Below are 21,181 nucleotides of genomic sequence, written 5' to 3' on the forward strand. Positions count from 1 at the left end.
ATGACAAGTATTTTGGACAGGTCAGGAAAGCTGCTGGTGAATCCTGTGGATGCCTTGGGCAGATGGAGGGAATATTTTGAAGATTTGCTCAATGTAGGTGAAAATACGATCAGCAATGTTTCAGATTTCGAGGTAGAATGGGATAGGAATGATGATGGAAATAGGATCACATTTGAGGAAGTGGAGAAAATGGTCAATAGACTGCAGTGCAATAAAGCAGCTGGGGTGGATGAAATTAAGTCGGAACTCATCAAATACAGTGGAACGTCAGGCCTTAAATGGCTACACAGGATAATTGAAATGGCCTGGGAGTCGGGACAGGTTCCATCAGACTGGACAAAAGCAGTAATCTCACCAATCTTTAAACATGGAAATAGGAAAGATTGTAACAACTACAGAGGTATCTCTTTAATCAGCGTTGTGGGTAAAATATTCTCAGCTATTGTTGAAAGGAAAGTGCGAGTATTAGTTGAGGACCAATTGGATGAAAATCAGTGTGGGTTTAAGCCTCTTAGAGGTTGTCAGGACCAGATCTTTAGCTTACGGCAATTAATGGAGAAGTGTTATGAGTGGAACAGGGAATTGTATCTATGCTTTATAGATCTAGAAAAGGCATATGACCGGGTTCCTAGGAGGAAGTTATTGTCTGTTCTACGAGATTATGGAATAGGAGGAAAACTTTTGCAAGCAATTAAAGGCCTTTACATGGATAGTCAGGCAGCAGTTAGAGTTGACAGTAAATTGAGTTCATGGTTCAGAGTAGTTTCAGGGGTAAGACAAGGCTGCAACCTGTCTCCACTGTTGTTCATATTATTTATGGATCATATGTTGAAAACAATAGACTGGCTGGGTGAGATTAAGATATGTGAACACAAAATAAGCAGTCTTGCATATGCGGATGACTTAGTTGTGATGGCAGATTCGATTGAAAGTTTGCAGAGTAATATTTCAGAGCTAGATCAGAAATGTAAGGACTATGGTATGAAGATTAGCACCTCCAAAACGAAAGTAATGTCAGTAGGAAAGAAATATAAACGGATTGAGTGCCAAATAGGAGGAACAAAGTTAGAACTGGTGAACAGTTTCAAGTACGTAGGATGCATATTCTCATAGGATGGCACCATAGTGAAAGAACTGGAAGCGAGGTGTAGCAAAGCTAATGCAGTGAGCGCTCAGCTACGATCTACTCTCTTCTGTAAGAAGGAAGTCAGTACCAAGACTAAGCTATCTGTGCACCGTTCAATCTTTCGACCAACTTTGTTGTATGGGAGCGAAAGCTGGGTGGATTCAGGTTACCTTATCAACAAGGTTGAGGTTACGGATATGAAAGTAGCTAGGATGATTGCAGGTACTAGTAGATGGGAACAATGGCAGGAGGGTGTCCACAATGAGGAAATCAAAGAAAAACTGGGAATGAACTCTATAGATGTAGCAGTCAGGATGAACAGGCTCAGATGGTGGGGTCATGTTACACGCATTGGAGAAGCAAGGTTACCCAAGAGACTCGTGGGTTCAGCAGCAGAGGGTAGGAGGAGAAGGTACCTAGATTCGGTTAAGAATGATTTTGAAGTAATAGGTTTAACATTAGAAGAGGCACCAATGTTAGCACTGAATAGGGGATCATGGAGGAATTTTATAAGGGGTCTATGCTCCAGACTGAACGCTGAAAGGTATAATCAGTCTTAAATGATGATGAGACCTTACTCAACCTCCCCTTCATCATGCGATTTCCATAGTTTTGGAGCCCTGAAGAACGACATTCGTTGCCGTTGATTTACATCGGACGAAGAGATGTGACTGTTCCTTACACATTTTTAGTACCACAAATATCACTGTTTAGAAGACACTGAAAAAGAACGTGATTTGGTGGACCGACCTCTCCACATTGATATCCGTCAGTTCTTGGCGCTTTTATGCTAATAGAGCAAGCTACCGACTACGTGTCGTTGTCAAATTGATCGTGATTTTTATTGAGACTCATTTTCAGCACCTTGCCTCTTTCACAAATTTCTGGGAACAGTTCGTAAAGATAGAGACCAGCGTCCTTATTGTCCCTTTCCTATAGCCACGTACTGGTATTGGTTCTCTAGGACTTTCTTCGTGATTTTATTCACAATTTTTTCAATGGTTCACTTTCCTCAACCAGTAACATGGAACTCTGCATCTGACAGTTATATGCTCTGAATGCATTTCCAAAATGACTAAAAGAGCTTCTATTTGTGTTGTACCAAAGGCTGTTGGTAATCTTAGAAGCAAACGTCGCCCAGTGCCTCTCATGTGTGCTTTCAGATGATCGTAGCGCAACTGCTTGGCACATACGAGTGCTGCGAATCCCACAGTGCCAGTAAAGATGGAGCTATCGTATAATCTAGTTTACACCGATGGTAATTTACAATTCCAACCTGCGCTAAATAATGCATGTATTAATATCCTTTTTCAGTGACTTTACCGAGTTGAGCCGAGAAAGCTATTTTTTTGTCTAAGTACATTCCTATATACCTGACTCTTGCGAATCGAAATTCGTCTGAATGTGATGCTAGGATTTGTAGTTTTTGACAGACTATCATTCAATAGTAAAAAGGTTGTCTCACGGGCAGAATCTGTGAGTTTTTTGTTTACGCAACATCTCTACATCAGCGATACAATACTTGTTGCTTTCGCTTCCGTCTTTGTCTTCGAGTGTACTGAGATAGCTACAAAAATTTCGTGTGCATATTCGACGACACAGTTTTTATCATTCCCCTCATCCAGCACGGCTAACAAGGGTTCGATGGATAAATTAGCGGCAGATGGAAATTTGAGGGTAGCCATTAGTTATAAGTTTCATTACGTCTAGCTGTCTAGCGTGCTACTCAACAGCTCGTTCTCTGCATTAGTGTACCGGAATGCTGCAAAGGAATTTCGGGGTTAAGAGTTCTCTTGACGGGGTGAACATCGCAGGCGACCACAAACTAAGAAACACGCGGACTTTTAAATTATACTTCCATTACAGTGCGAGGGGTGAGAATGGTAAGATACTGGTGGAGCGTCATTCGAATTGGCTTTCGGGCAACCAGACTTAGGTTTACCTAAATCATTAAGCCGACTATCGACATTGTTTCTTCAAATGACTGACCAACTTCTTTGCCAATTTTTGCCTCGTCCGAGCGTATGTTACATCCAAAACGAGCCTGCCGTCGACGGGACATTGAACTGTAACCTTCTTTCCGATGCTCATTGTGTATCACTGTGAGCTTAGAGCGAGCATATACACCCCGACAGTAGTCTGATCAGAAGTTCTTTCGCCACAGCCTGTTTACGAACGTTCCTGGTCACATTAAATATGTCCTTTCCCACGTACGGATAAAGGGATAGTTACAAGCGATTTTCGTAATTATGGTGGTTGTTAAGAAGGAATGAGTGCCTTGGGAAAAATACATTTGTTGAGCGTGCGGATTCACATGAACATTTTGCCTGCTTGCATTGCGTTGTTATCCAGTTCCCAGGACGCATCGTTCACTCACATTCCTTTTCCTTCCCCTTTTCACAAGCTTCAAATTCACTGTGGCGCTGTATGTTGCTTCAGTTCTGCTAAGGAGAACGGGGTAAGAAAGTTCTCAGTGAAACTAGTGTGTTTGCTTTTCATCCGTTTTGCACCACTTATATTATTATAATATTATTATTATTAGTTATTTATTTTCATTTCGTTAGAGCTGACTCAGACCACGTTAAGCCTTGTTCCATTTCGCAGTGAGCTTCGTTTTCTTCTGCACCATTAAGCGGAACTGGTTGAGGAAAAGATCTCTGTGGAAAGCGTCTAATGACAGGCAGTCTTCTTTGGCGCTCGTGAACCAGGACATTCCTTCGCAGATCATTTCTTTGAGATTTCTACTTTACTGTAGACTAATTTCTCGGATCTATGTTGATGACTGCCGTTCTCATAATCGGCTGCAAGTATTCTTTGATGACTAAGCACACTTTTTTCTCCGGGTCTGCCAGGAGTTATTTATGGCTACTAAGGAAGAGGATTTCGGCTGCATTCAAAGCTACCGATTTCATCTATAGAAAAAATTGCATAGAAGTCTGTAAATAGTTTTGCGGTTGCAAAGAAGTCTCCTTGTCATTCCAGGCTCACCTTTAAATTTACTGATTTAGCGTGCTAACTGTAGAAGTTCGTACAAATTTCAAAGATTGTCGTGTTCCTTGGCTTCCTCTCGTATAGGGAATGGAATAAAGTTTCGCCACAAAAATACTTCCAGTTGAAATTCACCACAAATTGGTGAAAGTATATGTATAATGAAGATCGTCCCCAGAATCTGAGTTGGGAAGGGGTGGTGGGGGATAAGTCTTGTTATTTTCGGGGAAGGGGGAGGGATCAACGAAAAGTAGTACAGTTTCTTAAAAAGTAAATCTCAAAGCTACTGAAAAACTGTTTATTAATCACGAAATACACTATCGCTATCTCTTTGTAATACTACCTGTAATGTACTTAACTGGTAGAGTCTGTAAGAGATCTGTATGGGAGAGTGTACCAAGGAACACTCGACGCTTTTTGGTCGGTACTTTAGCTTAGCGACTGATCTTAGAATCACGTGAACGAATGCATGCTGCAGACCCCCATAAGCAGTTTCTGCCATTTTCTATAGGTTTTGTTGTTGCTAGACATGAGATTGTGTTTTGTGCATCAAACCTCATATTTAGAGTTTTACGCATGTAAGTGATGTATAATATGTTAAAGCTGTTTGGAATATCTTGTTAATTCTCAAGTTTAAGTAAAATTCTATACTTTTTAAAACTAGTTACATACATTGTGGACGCTAAAACCATTCTTCGTCGATCGTGTACCATCTTGTACCTTAAAACGGAAGTTCTTTTACCATGAAACATGGGATATTTGCAAATTCACTGAGTTTCCGTTGGTGTTGAGCCACAGTCATGCACAATACTTTTTAAAAGAGTAAACCACCGTTTGACTGTATATTACTATTTTACCTTCTGCATTATCTAGATTTCAGCTTTTATCAAGTATAATGCTAAAAGTTATTAGATGACGATGATGTTTGGTTTGTGGAGCCCTCAACTCGCGGTCATCAGCGCCCGCTAAAAGTTATTAGAGCATTACTATGTCATATTGGTTAAAACAGTCCAAAGCAGCTAAACAAGACTAGCCAAGTCTTGTTTACCTGCTTTGGACTACCTTAACAGATATGGCATAATAATGGTCTAACAGCTTTTAGCATTGTATTTGATAATGGCATAAAAGCCGAAATTTACACAGTCAAATATCTGCCTTGAACATGGAAAACTGTCAGTTTCCTAAAACTTCTGTTTCAAAGTGTATGAAACTTGTAACTGGTTTGTGAGAATACTTCTGCTTAATTTGATTTCACTTACTAATTATTGATTTGTATTAGAGAAATAATGTAGCAGATTGACGACTGAATACGGAATTTAAAAGATTTTCTCGATTGCAAAGCTTTTAAATTTCAGTCTAATATTTGTTGGTAGGTACATGACCATGATGTACCTTGGAACGTGTTCTTCAGTTTCGAAAAAACTTAATTTTCCGGAGTAATTTTTGAATTTTTTAAAAAAGACTGTAGCGCACTTACACTATTTTGCTGTCAGGCAAGTAACGTTTGGAACATGCGAATACTTTATATATTGTATATTCTGAGTAGCTGTAGACATTGGTTGGCAAGACGAAAAATAAGGAAGGAAGATTAGAGTTTAACGTCCCGTCGACAACCTGGTGACTAGAGGCGGAGCAGAAACACAGAATTAGAGAGTATGAGGAAGGAAATCGGTCGTGCCCTTTCAAAGAACCGTTGCATTTTACTCAAGATATTTAGGGAAATCACGAAAACCCTAAATCTTGAGTGGCCACACAGGGTTTGAACTGTCGTCCTTCCGAAAATGAATCCAATGTGCTGACCACTGCGCCATCTCGCTCGGTCGTAACACGATAAAAAACATGCCTCCTTGAAGGTATGACGATATTGACAGCGTTTAGTGCCCAACGATATGGGTTCTTTTGGTTCGCAAGATGATGAGCGTCGAACGGAGAAATAGTGCACTCTTTCACGACTAACTGCTCTGGGAACACTCGCTGCTAGTCAGTATCCATTGCTCGTCCTGCTTTTTTTCAAACTGATATTGCCTGTGTGGCGGCACAGGCAGCGAGCTTGTTTTGCAATTGTCATTTTTTATTCTAAGGGGGTGGCAAGCAGTTGCCCTTCCCTGCCCCTCGTGAGTACGCACATGACTCAGTTCCTTCATTTGCAACAGTTGAAAAATGGGCAACTGAATTCAGACATGGTTGCACAGCTCTGGAGGACGAGTCACAGTAAGGACGTCCTAAACCTGCAAAATACGAGAAAGTTCACAATACGGTACTAGACGGTCACCGATTTTACCATGTTCTTGATACGTGTTACTTACTGAAGACTTCAAATATCGGTTTCTTACATCTAAAATTTTGAGTCTAAAGGTTCGACGCGCCCTGCATACGTAGTCCGGTCTGCTCCTCCCCCCTCCCCCTGCAGGGCACGTAGTGCTGTGTGGACCAAGCCAAAGCAAGTTTCCTTACACCGCAGGCAGGGGAACGAGATGCCTTGGAGTGATGGAAACATTCATTCTGGTAAAGGGCTTATTAACAAACGCTCCGAACGTATGCATTTCTTTCATGATATTTTTCCAATGTTGTTTTAATTCTTATTGATGTGGGTACGCCGGCCGCTGTGGCCGAGCGGTTCTAGGCGCTTCAGTCTGGAACCGCGCGACCGCTACGGTCGCAGGTTCGAATCCTGCCTCGGGCATGGATGTGTGTGATGTCCTAAGGTTAGTTACGTTTAAGTAGTTCTAAGTTCTAGGGGACTGATGACCTCAGATGTTAAGTCCCATAGTGCTCAGTCATTTGAACCATTTTTGATGTGGGTACATATCTTCCTGGTGGAACGTTTTGTTACTTGGATGTATGCTCCTAGAACACAGTCAATAAAAAAATCACACTACGCACTATAACTGTGTATCGCAAAAAAATAAATTTTTGTTATTCGGAATGATCATAGTTCATAATTTTGAAGGTAAAACCAAGCATATTATTTTATTCCCATTTCAGAAGCTGTGTTAGGCCGCTGGTAGATCGAACACTTTCCGTATTTGAAATCTATCATTACTCTGGCAGACGGCGCAAGACTGGCGATTTCTCAAGATTCATGCCATCACACTTGTTGGACAGGTTGGATAGTGTCAGACTACAAATTAATATATCCGGAGTTGGAGCCCCTGGCGTTTCTGTGTCGTTCTTTCCTGTAGCTTGTCGCTTCCTTCACCTCTGCAGAAACTGTTGCACAATGCTTCGGATAAGTAGAAGATAGATCAAGAAATTTGGAAATTGCTGTTACGTTCCTGTGGGACCAAACTGCTGAGGTCATCGATCCCTAGACTTCCACACTAGTTAGTCTAACTTAAACTGAGGACAACACACAAACCCATTCCCGAGGGAGCACTCGAACCTCCGACGGCTGGAGCCCGCGGATCGTGACAAGGCTACCCTGGGGCTTCCACCAGGATCTTGCCAAGTAAAACGCTGCGTTGTCCAAACTTGTCCCTCCAGGTAAAATAGGACTTTACTTTGTTATTTATTTATTCTGCCTGACAACTACCGCTTTTAAGGTGTAGATGCTCCGCAGACGAGTAGAGAGGCAGAAGCTACTTCACACTAGATTGGCTGTTGCTTGAAATGAATCAAACTGGTTAGCTTAGGTACAGCGAGTGAAATACATTTCGGTAAGCACCTGCAGGAAAGGGAATTTTCAGACAGTATCCTGACGCATCAACGCTGCTATTCCACAACTGCAGAAGCGCAAACATAGGAAAGAGACGCACTCGTAGCAGGTGAATCGACTCGATTGCGGTTTATCCCCCTATCAGACTCAAACTCGGCCAGCCGTATATCATAAAGCTAAGTTGACTGAGTATAATAAGTATTTAGCGGAATCAGATTTTTTCTAATTATTTAAGGATAGCTTAAAAGATTTTGATGGGCGACTGGCTGGGCATGCTTACTCGTAGGTTTTTTGCCGACTACAACAGAAGCAATACTCTCACTCTGCTGTGTTGACTCCGGCCTCTCACGGACAACAGTACACGGACAGTAACCTGCCTCAGATTTCTGACTGGAGACAGCTATGTCGAGAACACCGTCGCAGCAGTGATTTGCACATCTGCATAGCTTAAGGCCCGATTTCCGTGTTGGCTCGGCTGACTTACACACTCTGTAATGAATACCCGCGAGCTACAAAGAAACGTACTTCTGGAGAATCCTAGAAGAGGAAGTAGTGGAGGTTTTCTATTTCATTGACGGTCTCAGTTACGTCTTCCCTTTAAGTGAGCGACGTTAACCGCGGCTTGCACATTATTACCGTGTAGCGAGAATACCACAAACAGCTCAACCGCAGGAAGCGGAGTAGTAGGCATGTGGACATTTCAAACAGGTTGCGCCACTCAGTGCAAGCATTTTTCCCCTCCTTGGTAGCGTTACCGTGGAATTTGCAATTAAGGATTGTTTGCTACAGAAAAAGTGCTGACGAATCTTTTATTTTGTTGGCATCTGGTGTAAATATCACATTAGTAATACTCTTATAATATTAGTACATACAGAACTCTAGTAGCTAGTAACACTTTTACATCCTATAATGTCTTAAAGAGTTAATAAATACAGGGTGTTTATTTTAACTTGAGACGACTAAATATCTCGAAAGCGACGTATCGTAAGAAAAAAAAAACGATTTAGGTGACGATGGAGATACATGCCCCTTAAAAATGAAACATGTTTTAAAAGCCTCTATGGTACGTGACCTGCTTTACCATATTTGTTTTGTGAGGGCTTCCTGTCAAAGTGTTTTACATTGGTGCATAGCTATTTCGCTGAACGTTAACCAGCACCAAACAATATATTTGAAGCCCTCGTTTTGTCTTGCAGGGGGTTTAGAAGAGTGGTCGTTCCCTGTCTTGGGCCGGCAAACTGTTTTCCTAAATCAGTGCTTATATTTGAAGACGGGCCGATTTTCTCCAGAATGTGATCTACGGTCCTGCAACAGACCAACATTCCCGATATTGGTCTGTACTTGGGTGCATCCGTTCCTCAATCCTTCCTGAATACAGAAGTGATCTGCTGTCTTTTCATGTAACGCTGCATTGTTCGCGGCGCAAGAGATTCTACATACAAATCAGCTAGCAAGGAGGCTAATTCCATCATCGTATTCAATGCAAAATCAGATAGTGTTCCATCGGGGCCTGGTGTCCTGTTGCATGTCAGTAGTTTTATTTTCACTACTGAGCATCTCATTTCAGTGTGTCTTATGTGACTGTGCGGCGGTCAAAAATTGGAATGTTAGTATTCTCATATGTCAATATTTCAGCTTTGTGTACCGTCTTCAGTTTCAACACCAGGCTCGTGCTGGAGACACTGGAAGAAAGATTTGGAACCGTTCATTGATTACTTATGTTCAAGACTTGCCTAAAATTTTCTGAAGATGAGTAATTACATCAGTCAGTGACTTGTTCATAGCCTGTATAATAAAAAATGTTTCTTATTTGACAAAGCCGACTGGAATACCATTTGTCAGGAACAATTATAGAGTCAGTCTGATTTGTGCCACAACCTGGAGTGACACTAATTTTTCTTAATTTTTCTTGGGTGGGGTCATATAAGACTTTCCGAAAGACATCATCGTCAGCTTCGGGTTTTGAAATGATTTGTAATGTAATTTATTTTATTTCTCTATCTTTATAGATACATATGAACAAAACCCATAAGATCTTACCACAAATTTCCAAATTTTTGTGAACAAAATTTAATTTTTTTTCTATATGAGTCCTTCCGTTTTTGTTTACAACACATTAGGCTAGTGCTTGCTATTGCAAGAAAGACGGCAGCAGCTTCTATTATTTACTTATTGCCTTATTTCTTTATATACTAAATTTTCCTTCAGTAAGTACCGCCGTATAGACCGCTGAAAGGTACCTGCAGTGACATGATCTCTTCTTGTTAAACACATTAATTGACTGATGTATCATTAAAATAATAAAATCAGCATAATTGCTGCAGAGACAGTCGTCTGTTTCTTTCGCTTTTCTTGCATGTGAACAGCATGCAACGTTATGTAGAGGTGGCTAGAAATGATGCCTCAAGCAGTTAGCAGTTTTGGTTGATAAATGTTGTGAAACCTAAATTTGCGTGACATAACGGCCTGAACGCATATCTAAGACTTAACGTTTAATAAATATGAGTCTGTCTTTAGAAATGGTTCTGCCTGACCAAACGATGCAATTCAGAGGGTGAAAATAGAGTGAGGGAACCGGTCTGTGTGACTTCCTCCATTACGAATAATGCCGGAAGGAGACTTCATCCACAGATATTTTATCATCTTGCTTCAGATTTCACGGTGGGTGCATTGGAAAATTGTAGCTAAAGGAAGAATTCCTTTCTTGGAATGCCGCTTCTCTTGCCCTTCTGACCTTTAAGAAGCAAAAAGACATCGACTCGGATGAAGTGAAGACCTTGGAAACCGGAAGAAATCTGCCATACGCTTCTATTACGGCTATAGTTTCCACAGGAAGAAAATAAAACTTAGTTTTTCTGAGCTGTCGAAACATTTTGGAGGTACATTTGTGGAGAGAAACAGGCAATTCCAACGTTTTCTTGCTCAGATATTCTGGAAACGTCGGTGTAAGTGTACAAATAATCGTTTGCTCGATGTACTTGGATCGTTATATCAGGATAGAAGAGTGGTCTTTCTGTTGGCGGAGTGCCGACTGTACGTTGGCCCTACGTGCGAGAGGACCGACAGTGGCACATACTGACAGGACGCCTTATAGCCGTGAGGATTTCTGTGGACAGGTGATTCCATGCTTCGTGTCTAATCACCAAAGCTTGGTGCGAATAGCAAGTCGAAGAATTCCAGCTACGTTAGCAGAGCATAATTTGAACTAGACAGTGTTTGAAGTAAGAACGCAGCAGCCTGCAGCTGGTGTAGTGAATGGCGTGTAATGTTCCAGGGAGCGAGGGATGTCCAGCCTGGAGATCGACTTGGACGACGTCCTGGAGGAGCTGGGCCACTTCGGGAAGTACCAGATCCTCTCCTTCGTGCTGATGGGCTTCCCCACACTCTTCCTCGCTGCCACCAGCACCAGCTTCGTCTTCACTGCTGCTGAGCTTAACTACAGGTAAGACCTCGTAGTTCCTGTCCTAGCATCAAAGCTTACCCAAACAAATGAAGACCTGTGTGCAGATAAAAATATATTCGTCTCGGTGCGCAGAATGCAAGCACCTTTTTTTCTGTCTACGCCAGTGTGTATCTGCTGTAGGGACAGTACTAATATTGTAGACCCCTGTAGAGCTCGTAGTGTCTATACATGGGTGTTCCATAGCCTTACCATTCTTCACGACAAACGCTATTACAGATCTCAGTGAATTTTGTAGCATGGTACTCAGTCAGATGGACCATAAACTAACATTGTTTCTAGAACAGCAGATTGTAGAACACATTCATCTATGAAGAAAACAGTATGCTGTGGCATTTCTGTTACCAATTTTACGAGCTTCCACTTACTGGTGTATCGGGTTACTAAGTAATTCGCCTCCTTACTTCTATACTAATACCTAGGTCGTTCGCTTTTTCTGTGAAATTTGCACAACTGTATGCGATCTTCGCTGTCTCGCCCTTTTCTCTTCTTTGTTTACATTTGACTAAGTACTCAAAGCAATCAACGTGCGTACTACACAGCCACTATGTAACTGCATTTGGCTTCCCGTGCCCGCTATCTGAAACAAGCGGTGGCCTTACAGTGTACTGTGGTGACTAGGGAAAATGCATCACACTGTCAGCGCTTTCAAGAGAGCTGTACATATGCTATGAAGTGGTTCGACGGCTCTTCTCGTGAAATATCACGATGAAAACTGAAGGTAAGCCGAACGAAGCGCCCTCGCTCTCAGGAGCGATAATACTGGGGCCGGCTAATACACTTAAATCAGCAAATATAAAGTGCACAATTTTACATAAAACCACCCTCCACCAACCTACTTGCGCGCTCTCTCTCTCTCGTGTGTGTTTTAAAATATTCGTCGATATGGACATAGAATGCAAAACACATTAAACGTGACTTGAACTTTAAGGGTAGGTGCTAATTCAAATGAGCAAAAAATATGCAAATATGCACTTTGGGGGGGGGGGGGGCACTGAAGACATACAAAGGATCTGATTGACTATTATGATTGATCATACTTTGAACTTTATTTGAGGGTCTCATCTAAAAAAATAGCGCCCGTAATTATGGTTTGATGAAGGGCCTGCGACTTTTGAAGTTGAAAGACTTCGTGCAGTGTAGCCTCGCAGGAGTTATCTGAAATCCAAAACGGGTATCGTCAGTCAACTTGTGGGAGCTGCTACGTAGCCACAATGCACTAGCCTTAAAGGATTTGGTGCTGACGAGAACTGAGAGTTCGATTGTTTCACTCTTCGTGACTTTACAAAAAATAGTTGATATTAATAAACGTCATATACAAGGCGGTCCATTGATCGTGAACGAGCGTGCACAACAGTCTATAAACCGCACTCAGACCATCGGCAGTTACTGCGCCGCGCGCTGTGATCCTGGTCTGACTGACCCTGCCTCTCGCTAGCGCGCCACGCGTTACTCTGCAGGCCTCAGCAACATCATTACCTCGACATGCACCATTAACGTAAAATTGCTGTACTTAGAATAACACCAAGTTGCTGGTCCCAACAACCAAACGCGGGTCCCGAAAACCAAACGCGGAATTGAAACCCATAAACATTTCCTCGTTCGGCCCGCTGACGTATTCGCTCGCCATGGTTGCCAAGGACAGGCTAAACCAATAGGATATCTGGCCACGCCTGATTCTATTAATTTCGTGAGAATTTTACTGCATTCTTATATAAGGGATCATCAAACACTTTCCTTTCGAAGGCCGTTAAGTCCCGAATCGGTATGCCAATAAAGCAAAATCGCTGTGAGCACTGAGGTAATCATCCCACCGACGAATGAGGTTGAAGAAACCTATTTGGTAAAACACCACGCCCTGTTGAATTGCAGGCCCATATCACTGAAGTCGATTTGCAGTAGCGTTTTGGAACATATACTGTATTAGAATATTATGAAGAACATAGAAAAGAACGATTTATTGACACGTAGTCAGCGCGGATTCAGGAAATATCGTTCTTGCGAAACACAACTAGCTCTTTATACTCACGAAGTAATGAGTGCTATCGACAGGGGATGTCAGATTGATTCCATATTTTTAGATTTCCAGAAGGCTTTCGACACCGTTCCTGACAAGCGACTTCTAACCAAACTGCGTGCCTATAGAATATCGCCTCAGTTGTGGGACTGCATTCGTGATTTCCTGTCTGAAAGGTCACACATCGTAGTAGTAGACGGAAAGTCATAGAGCAAAACAGAAATAATATCCAGCGTTCCCCAAGGAAGTTTTATAGGCCCTCTATTTTTCCTGATCTATATTAACGGCATAGGAGACAATCTCAGTAGCCGTTTTAGATTGTTTGCAGATGATCCTGTCATTTACCGTCTTGTAAAGTCATCAGATGACCAAAACGAATTGCAAAATGATTTAGATATCTGCATGGTGCGAAAAGTGTCAGTTGAACCTTAATAAAGAAATGTGTGAAGTTATTCACATGAGTATTAAAAGAAATCCACTAAATTTCGATTAAGCGATAATTCGCACAAATCTGAAAGCTGTAAACTCAACGAAATACTTACGGATTACAATTACAAATACCCTAAATTGGAACTACCACATACATAATGTTGTGGGTAGAGCAAACCAAAGACTGCGATTCACTGGCAGAAGACTTAGAAGGTGCAACAGGTGTACTAAAGAGACTGCTTACACCACGCTTGTCCGCCCTATTCTGGTTTATTGGTGTGCGGTGTGGGATCCGCATCAGATGGGACTGACGGATAACATCGAAAAAGTACAACATAAGTACAAAAGTACGACATAAAATAATAAATGAAATAAAGAATTTCCAAATGACATAAAAGAAACAAATTATATTTGTGTGGAAAGAGAATCATAATAGGCCTTATTATATTTAGGAATGATGTTGCTGTTAACCAAATTCTTTAAATCTTGAATTTTATTTCCTGAGAGGGTCATTTTTGTAGTATAAGCAGGTTTCAGATCCAAATTACTCCCAGCTACATTCCCTTTTAAACGCCATTTCTCCCTTTGAACTGAACTTGTCCCCACTCTGTTTGTAGCTGTTCTTATACTGAAACACATCACTTCCCTTTTCACTTGGAAATAATTTAATTTCGGACACTTTTGAAAATACTCCCGTCAACGTCCTTGGCCACGTAAGGAGCCATGTCGTCATGCAAAGCTTTAATATCATTGAAATCTGAAAAACCCATTTCTCTAAGGTGTAGCGGATTTCCCTTCTTTTTTGCATTTGATCGGGAACATAAATTGGCCCTGCCTTCTTAGCACTCTTAACTGCTCTCTCAATGATGCTGTGAACTGCGTCCCCCTCTTTCTGGGAGTGACCACCAATCAAATATTTATGCGTAATGGACCGAATATCCATCCTTTGTACTGCATACAAATACTTTGCAATCATGTATCTGAAATAGAGGAGACTGAACATTTTAATCAATGTCATTTTTACAATAGAAACGTTTTGTTACATGATTTCTGCGAATCACAGTCTGCGTTTATGGTACTTACTTGTCCATCTGTTGCCCTCCACAACTGTCGGAGTAAAATACGACATCCGACCCAAGAAGGTTCTTGTATAACTCTTGAAGATATTGTAAGACACAAGTTACTATTTCTACCACACCTCGGTTTCCAATGCCCTGGTGCCAAAAAAAGGTAGTTTTGTTGTTTCCAACCTGTGACCTGCAAAAAACAACAAAAGTAAGTAGAACAGACTTGAAGAGTAATAATAGATACTGAAAAAAATGTATGTATGGACACTTACTGTGAAATTGTAACAGTTGAGTTTCGACTTGTAGAAAAACGCCGATGTTTGTCGCGTTGGTACCGGTAAAATAGCTTGTAAATCATAAACAGCTAGTTGTATCTTCTTATTTTGAGCCAACTCCTTATCCAAGTTTTCTTTTTTTTCTATGCGATTCAATTCTAATGCTTCTTGTAACTTTGCCTTTTCTTCATCTGTACCGCTTTTGTAAGCTTCACATTGGTCGCACTAATCCTTCTTTGAAACAAAAAACCCGATATAAAATTCGGTATTGAATATATGCGCGTAGGCGTCATAATTCACAGCTGGCAGGTTAGAGAAAGATCGCCCAGAAGAGTAATTTCTGTGCATTTCTGCGATGGATAGCCCCCATCGGTGAATAGTCTTGTTGTGTCACTTCTCACACGGCGACTCACAATATGGCGAATTGAGTTCATGTGATTCCTAACTGACTCCAATATTTCTGGAGCAGTCTTACGGTGTTTTCCATGTCGTCCCCTTTTGTCCACAGGAGCCATCCCAGTCAGTCTTTTCGCTTTGGTAACAGTAGAGATTTGCCTTTCGGTTATTCCCAAAGAGCTTATCAGAAACGTTCTGCACACACGAATCTTCTGCTCATCTTTCACCAACTAGAAAACGCAATTCAGCTTTCTAGGTTCTTGGGCAGCAATTTGACGATATTTGAGAACGAGTGTTTCAGTGGTTGTATTCAGAAAATCCCGTAGTCTTTGTAGCGATCCCAGTGCCCAGTAACTCGTGAACAGCTGACATCTGTAGTCTTCTGTTACTTTCTTTCTACAAGAGAGGATACATTTATCAGTACACAGAGCACCTTTTTTTTCTCGATCCTTCACAATTTTACCCATACGTGAAATATAACTTTTCTCACTGTTTCTCAACGTTTTGGCTTTTACTCTGCCGCAGTTGCTAACATTTAGAATTCTTTTTTTAGGCTTTTTAATGGGAGATTTTTTCTTTATGGACGACTGGTTTTTCACTTGAATTAGACGCAGTATTCATAAGTTGTGTAGTTATTTCACTGGATACGTTACTACAATCACCAAACTGAAACACGCAACTGACAATTACGACAATGTTCTGCACAAGCCAAGTCACAACAATCGATATTTCCACAAAGGCGCAACTACCCTCTGGCGGCACTATATACAACTACAGTTCCGACGATCTTTCACAGCATGCGCTACTGTTTTCTGAGATGACTGGTGCAATAACTTCGATTTAGGGAATTTTCCAGTTGCGTCATTGTTCTTCCGGAACAGCGATATAATTGAGCATATGTACTGAAAATTTTAGTTTGCGGGAAATTGACTTCAAAGAAAAAACTTTTGAAATTTGTTACTTACAGCTGATTAAAACTGTCCTGCTGCATATGATGGCCCTTCTTTGGCCTCTAGCAGGTCTTCCAGCTTATTTTTAACCTTCCTGGATGCTTGTCTTGCCTTCTTGGCCATATTAGATGCAGATCTGTCTGTATCGGCTATCCTCATTTTATCGTAATGTTGCAGCCCAGTGATCATATTTTCACCAGGATTAATTCCCAGCTTTCCCAGTACCCAACATTTTCCAATATTACCACGACTGAATGTAATGACAGCATCATGAACTCCTAGTTTCACTGTATGCATGCCTACAAATACAGTTTTAGGAAGGCGGTTCCAAATTATGCTGTTGAAACATTCATTTGGGTTCTGTATCTGCTCATGCAAACATTTCCTTAGGTCAGGATGGGCCAAATCTCTGAAAACAGGTTCAATTGCTGTAATTAGAGCAGCAGGAAGAGAATGCTGGCGAGATTAAGGTTCTCCAGTTGCCTGAGCCCTATTGTATTTCCACCACGAGTTGTCTCCTGATGGACACAATCCATGACACAGCTTATCATCAGCAGAGGATTTATCGCAGAATATGGCCCAAAAGTTTTCTATTTCAGTTTTAGTTAACCGACCCTGTCCGGTCAACAATTTTCCATCTTCTAATTTTTTTACTCTCATATCAACAGTTAGTTTTGTCAGCCTTGTTCCCAAATGTTTTTGAACATGGCCTACACATTCTGTTTTGCTAATAATGGCATCTCCATATGGCTTACAGTTCACCACATTGTTGTGTGCCTTACTATCACCATCGCCCAAATATTTGGTGTACTGCACGCCTCTTGTTTCTACAAAGTGATGAAATATTTGTTGTACTCCATGAACTTCCATACCACGACTTGTTCCTCTAAAATTAGCCACACAGTTGTTCTTTCTGTTCATTGACTGTAGAACATTTTCAATATTTAGACATTATCTCCACACCTAACACTTCACCGGTGTCTGCACTCGTGGCAGCCACTACTCCATTCAGAGAAGTATGTCCTCTTTTCTGCCAACTTCCATCAAGTGCAACTGCAATATCCGAACATCCATCATTTTCTTCCACTGCTTCCCTAGCAGCCAGTTTCATGCTCTCCTCACTGACCTCACATACAGCTTTCTCTACTATTGCAGTCAGTTTTTCAAATTTATTTGGTGGTTGTTGTAAGTTCATCACTGAACAAAATGTTCTCCCTGCAGCCATGCCCTTGCCAATGGATCGTAAGGCATAAACTAGTCAAGTATTGATTTCATAAGGGCCACTTGCATCTGGTTTTGAAGAACTCATAAATGAAATCACAGCTGAGCATTTAGTGCAAATTAAATCCAAAGCAATTGCCTAGGCCTTTTCTCCCACTGGCACTCTCACAAATTTTCACACTCTGTGACTCACCACACTGTCTACATTGTACAAATTTAGAAATTATTTCTGATAATATTCTCAAATTTATAATAATGTTACTGCACCCCTTTTCACTTACAGTTATTTCGTTGTAACTCTCTTGAAATAGTGAGAGCTTAATCATCTTGTGGTGCAGTTCTTTTTGTTGTATCTGTGCTTGCTAAGAAAATGGGAAAAGTTCCGCTTTATGCAAGACACCTTTTTTGTTTTGTTTCACCCATACATGTTTCAGCAGTTTTGTGCCATCGTCAGTGGGTTCAATTCTTGTTTTTAACTGTAAAGTTGTCGTTACATATTAACATTTGTGTTATTTACAACATTATGTAGAAGTTGCATTTATAACTTAATTGGCAAAGAGTGGGTGTAAGCATTAGTTAACATACTTCACATGATGTTATTGTCCATTTATCATGGTAGCTATTCTGCTACACAATATACAACTTGACATTTGCAAACAGCAAAACGTAATTTATTTTTATGTTTGTTATGCCTTCACGAACGGAAATAAGAGTGTATCGCGTTTTCTGTGTGTAACACACAGTTTTGAAGTTGTGGTGTTGTTGGCGAAGTAAACAGGCTTACTTCTTAACTTATGGTCGCGTGGCAATGCACTTTTTACGATTATTCAAAAAATAGGCCGAGTTTTCGCTGCCATTACGTGTTGTTGTGGCTGTATGGTGTTCATTTGTTTCGTGACGTGTTTTGCTGGGTGAGACGTGCGAATTTGAATTTTATTTGGCGTCAGTGGTGTGTGGTTTGTGTGGGTTTGCGTAATGTTCCCAAACAACAGTAGACTTTTCAAGGACAACTACGCACCAAGTCATCGGGCCACAGTTCGTGATTGGTTTGAAGGAGATTCTGGACAATTCGAGTGAATGGTTTGACTACCCAGATCGCTGGACATGAATCCCATTTTATGGAACATAATCGAGAGGTCAGTTCGTGAACATAATCCTGCACTGGTAACACTTTCGCAGTTACGGATGACTTTAGGAGCAGCACGGTTCAGTTTTTCTGCAGGAGGCTTCCAACGACATGTTGAGTCAATGCCAAGTCGAGCTGCTGCACTGCGCCGGGCAAAATGTGGTCCGATAGGATAATAGGAGGTATCCTATTACTTTCATCACCTCACTGTAATCACCATGGTGACAGGGTAAGCCAGCTCCGTTTCCCCATTGGTGTTTTTCACACGTACCTCATGGGATAACTTCTGGCTGCAGAGTTCGCAAATCATAGGTGAACACATTAGTGACAACGAAAGTTTGAGTCAGGCCTGGAGACGTCCTAAACGAGCCTAATACGTTAGGCGACAGGCTGCGAAAAGCAGGAAATGCAGGTTCCATTCCCGATCTGATACAAACTGTCGTTTGCCACAACTTAGTGTTCTCTACGTTGCAAAATCGGGATATGACCGGACTAAGACAGGAAAATAGCATATGTTTTTTGCACGACACTGCAGCGGGAGGATTTTAACAGCACTGACTTTCTAGCCGGCAGTAACAGACTTTCTCTTCCAAGGAACGCTCGTGCAATGAGTTGAAAAAGTAGTCGAATAACGACTCTACATTTTTGTTGTAATGTTGTAACTTCGGTTTTGTGACGCTTACTTTTATTTCAAGACTTTGCCTGTCTTATGGGTGCTGAACCGTGTGTCCGTAGTAGTTGAGAGTAGTATCATGCCTTGCCAGATCCAGAAAAAGAACGTAATCACATTTCAAAATTAATTTTGTATTTATTTTGGAAATGGGGGCAGCCTGAATGCCAGTACTTTTTCCTGTCGACAGTTTTATGCTACATTTAACAAAACCAGAAGTACTTTACTATATGGCAGCGCCTGTGTTATTCAGAAGGAACATAGCATCCTAAATCGGAACAACACAGGTAGTGCAATATCGTATTTATCCGCTGACACCGGGCAAGCGACTTTCAAGTAAAATGTCTCCCCTGTACAGGAATATACATAATGGATGTACGAGTACAGGTTGTGGACACGTGGTAGAAGACATAGCATAGCCAAATAGGACGGTCGCTTGCAATAAGCGGGAAATCCCGGCCCGGCAACGATTTCCATATTCGCAATTGCGAATGCATTTCATGTAGAAGTTCAGTAGGTCATTTTGAAGCTGATGCTGAAAGTGGCAGCTTGCAGTCTACAGCTTTACAGTAACCAAGACAAGAGCTTCTCTGTTTATTCTGTGGTAACAAATTTAATCTCCAGTGTTGGTCTTCGTCATCATACATTCGACATCCTCTTCTAGACTTTCCCATGCATTACTCCCTTTAGCGACATGCATCACTCTCCTTCCAGCATATTTTGTAACATCGGCCCGCCTTGCATTGAATGGCGGTCTCGCTCGTTCCTTACCCCTTAGAATATAGCAAACAACTTCTTTCGTCCGTTTGCTACTCATTGTCCCAGCTACAAATCTCACCCATATCCACATCATTTTCATTGTAGTTAGAAGTACTTACACCAACTTTTTTCTTTGGACTAACATCTCACTTTCCCCTCCCCCCTTCCCCCATCACCACAACTGAGCTGTAAGTGAGTACTGGTAATACATACTGACAATAAGCTTTCCTGTTAAGACACGGAAGAAGCTTAGTTTTGAAAACACTATTGAACCTGTCTAAAGCACTCCAGGCCACTTTTACTCTTCTCTATTTTTTCCTCTCCATCCACTCTATCCTAAAAAAAGGTTAAGAAATGGTAATATGTCATTGGTGATCTGCACTATTTTCTTCGCCACATGTTGGTTATATATTTTATAGACGTATTACAACTGTAACCGATTTGCAAGCCTGCTTTGAAACTTGTTTAGTTAAGTTCCTCCATCCGACGTTCAAGTTCGCTATAGCCTTCGGCAAAACTAAAACCGATCTACTATGTTTCATTAGCGTGAATTCCTTTTTCGTATTCCCATTCAAGGTTCTGTAAGCTTCCTATAGAACGGCTGATAATGGCTGTGGTGATATCAGTCTTCTTGCATGACTCCTCTTCACGTTGCAGTCTTTTGTGTGCTGTATCGTTGCTAGCCGCGTTACGAAGAGTTCAGCATTATTATATTTACAGATCGAATACGAATAATTGTTTCTACTGGATAAACAAAGATTTTGTGATTTAAACAGTACTATTATGTTAAGTTTTCTCATTTCATTGTTTTCCCGACTTCACTCACTTCCTGTCAGTGTCATACCGTTTCACAGGGTTACGTCGTTTCTCAACTCTGTGTCACTGTCTTACAAGAAAGCCGTTATAGAAACTCGTCGCATTTTTCTCTGTCACAATGATATGACATACCACAGCATGGTCACTGGCCTTCGAGCGTATCACGTCATGAGGCGGTAGTGGCTTCTATTTATCTGGCTGACGTGAAAGGAAGCGTGAAATACAG

The 21,181-nt window shown here is 41.3% G+C and overlaps 1 protein-coding gene across 2 annotated transcripts in view; it reads left to right on the top strand.

The window, feature by feature from the left end:
• LOC126297873 (organic cation transporter protein-like) overlaps positions 1–21,181 on the top strand; it is a 475,107-nt gene that overhangs the window by 357,822 nt on the left and 96,104 nt on the right. The window contains exons 1-2 of one of the 2 annotated variants that reach the window (XM_049989165.1): positions 3,468–3,584; positions 11,044–11,211. In XM_049989165.1, coding sequence (XP_049845122.1) covers positions 11,054–11,211 — 158 coding nt within the window. In that variant the 5' untranslated portion in view covers positions 3,468–3,584; positions 11,044–11,053. Of the gene's footprint in view, positions 1–3,467; positions 3,585–11,043; positions 11,212–21,181 lie in introns of those variants that run through there. The other variant, XM_049989164.1, reaches the window with a different exon arrangement.

This window comes from Schistocerca gregaria, chromosome X (genome assembly GCF_023897955.1).
Source record: "Schistocerca gregaria isolate iqSchGreg1 chromosome X, iqSchGreg1.2, whole genome shotgun sequence".
Taxonomy (NCBI): domain Eukaryota; kingdom Metazoa; phylum Arthropoda; class Insecta; order Orthoptera; family Acrididae; genus Schistocerca; species Schistocerca gregaria.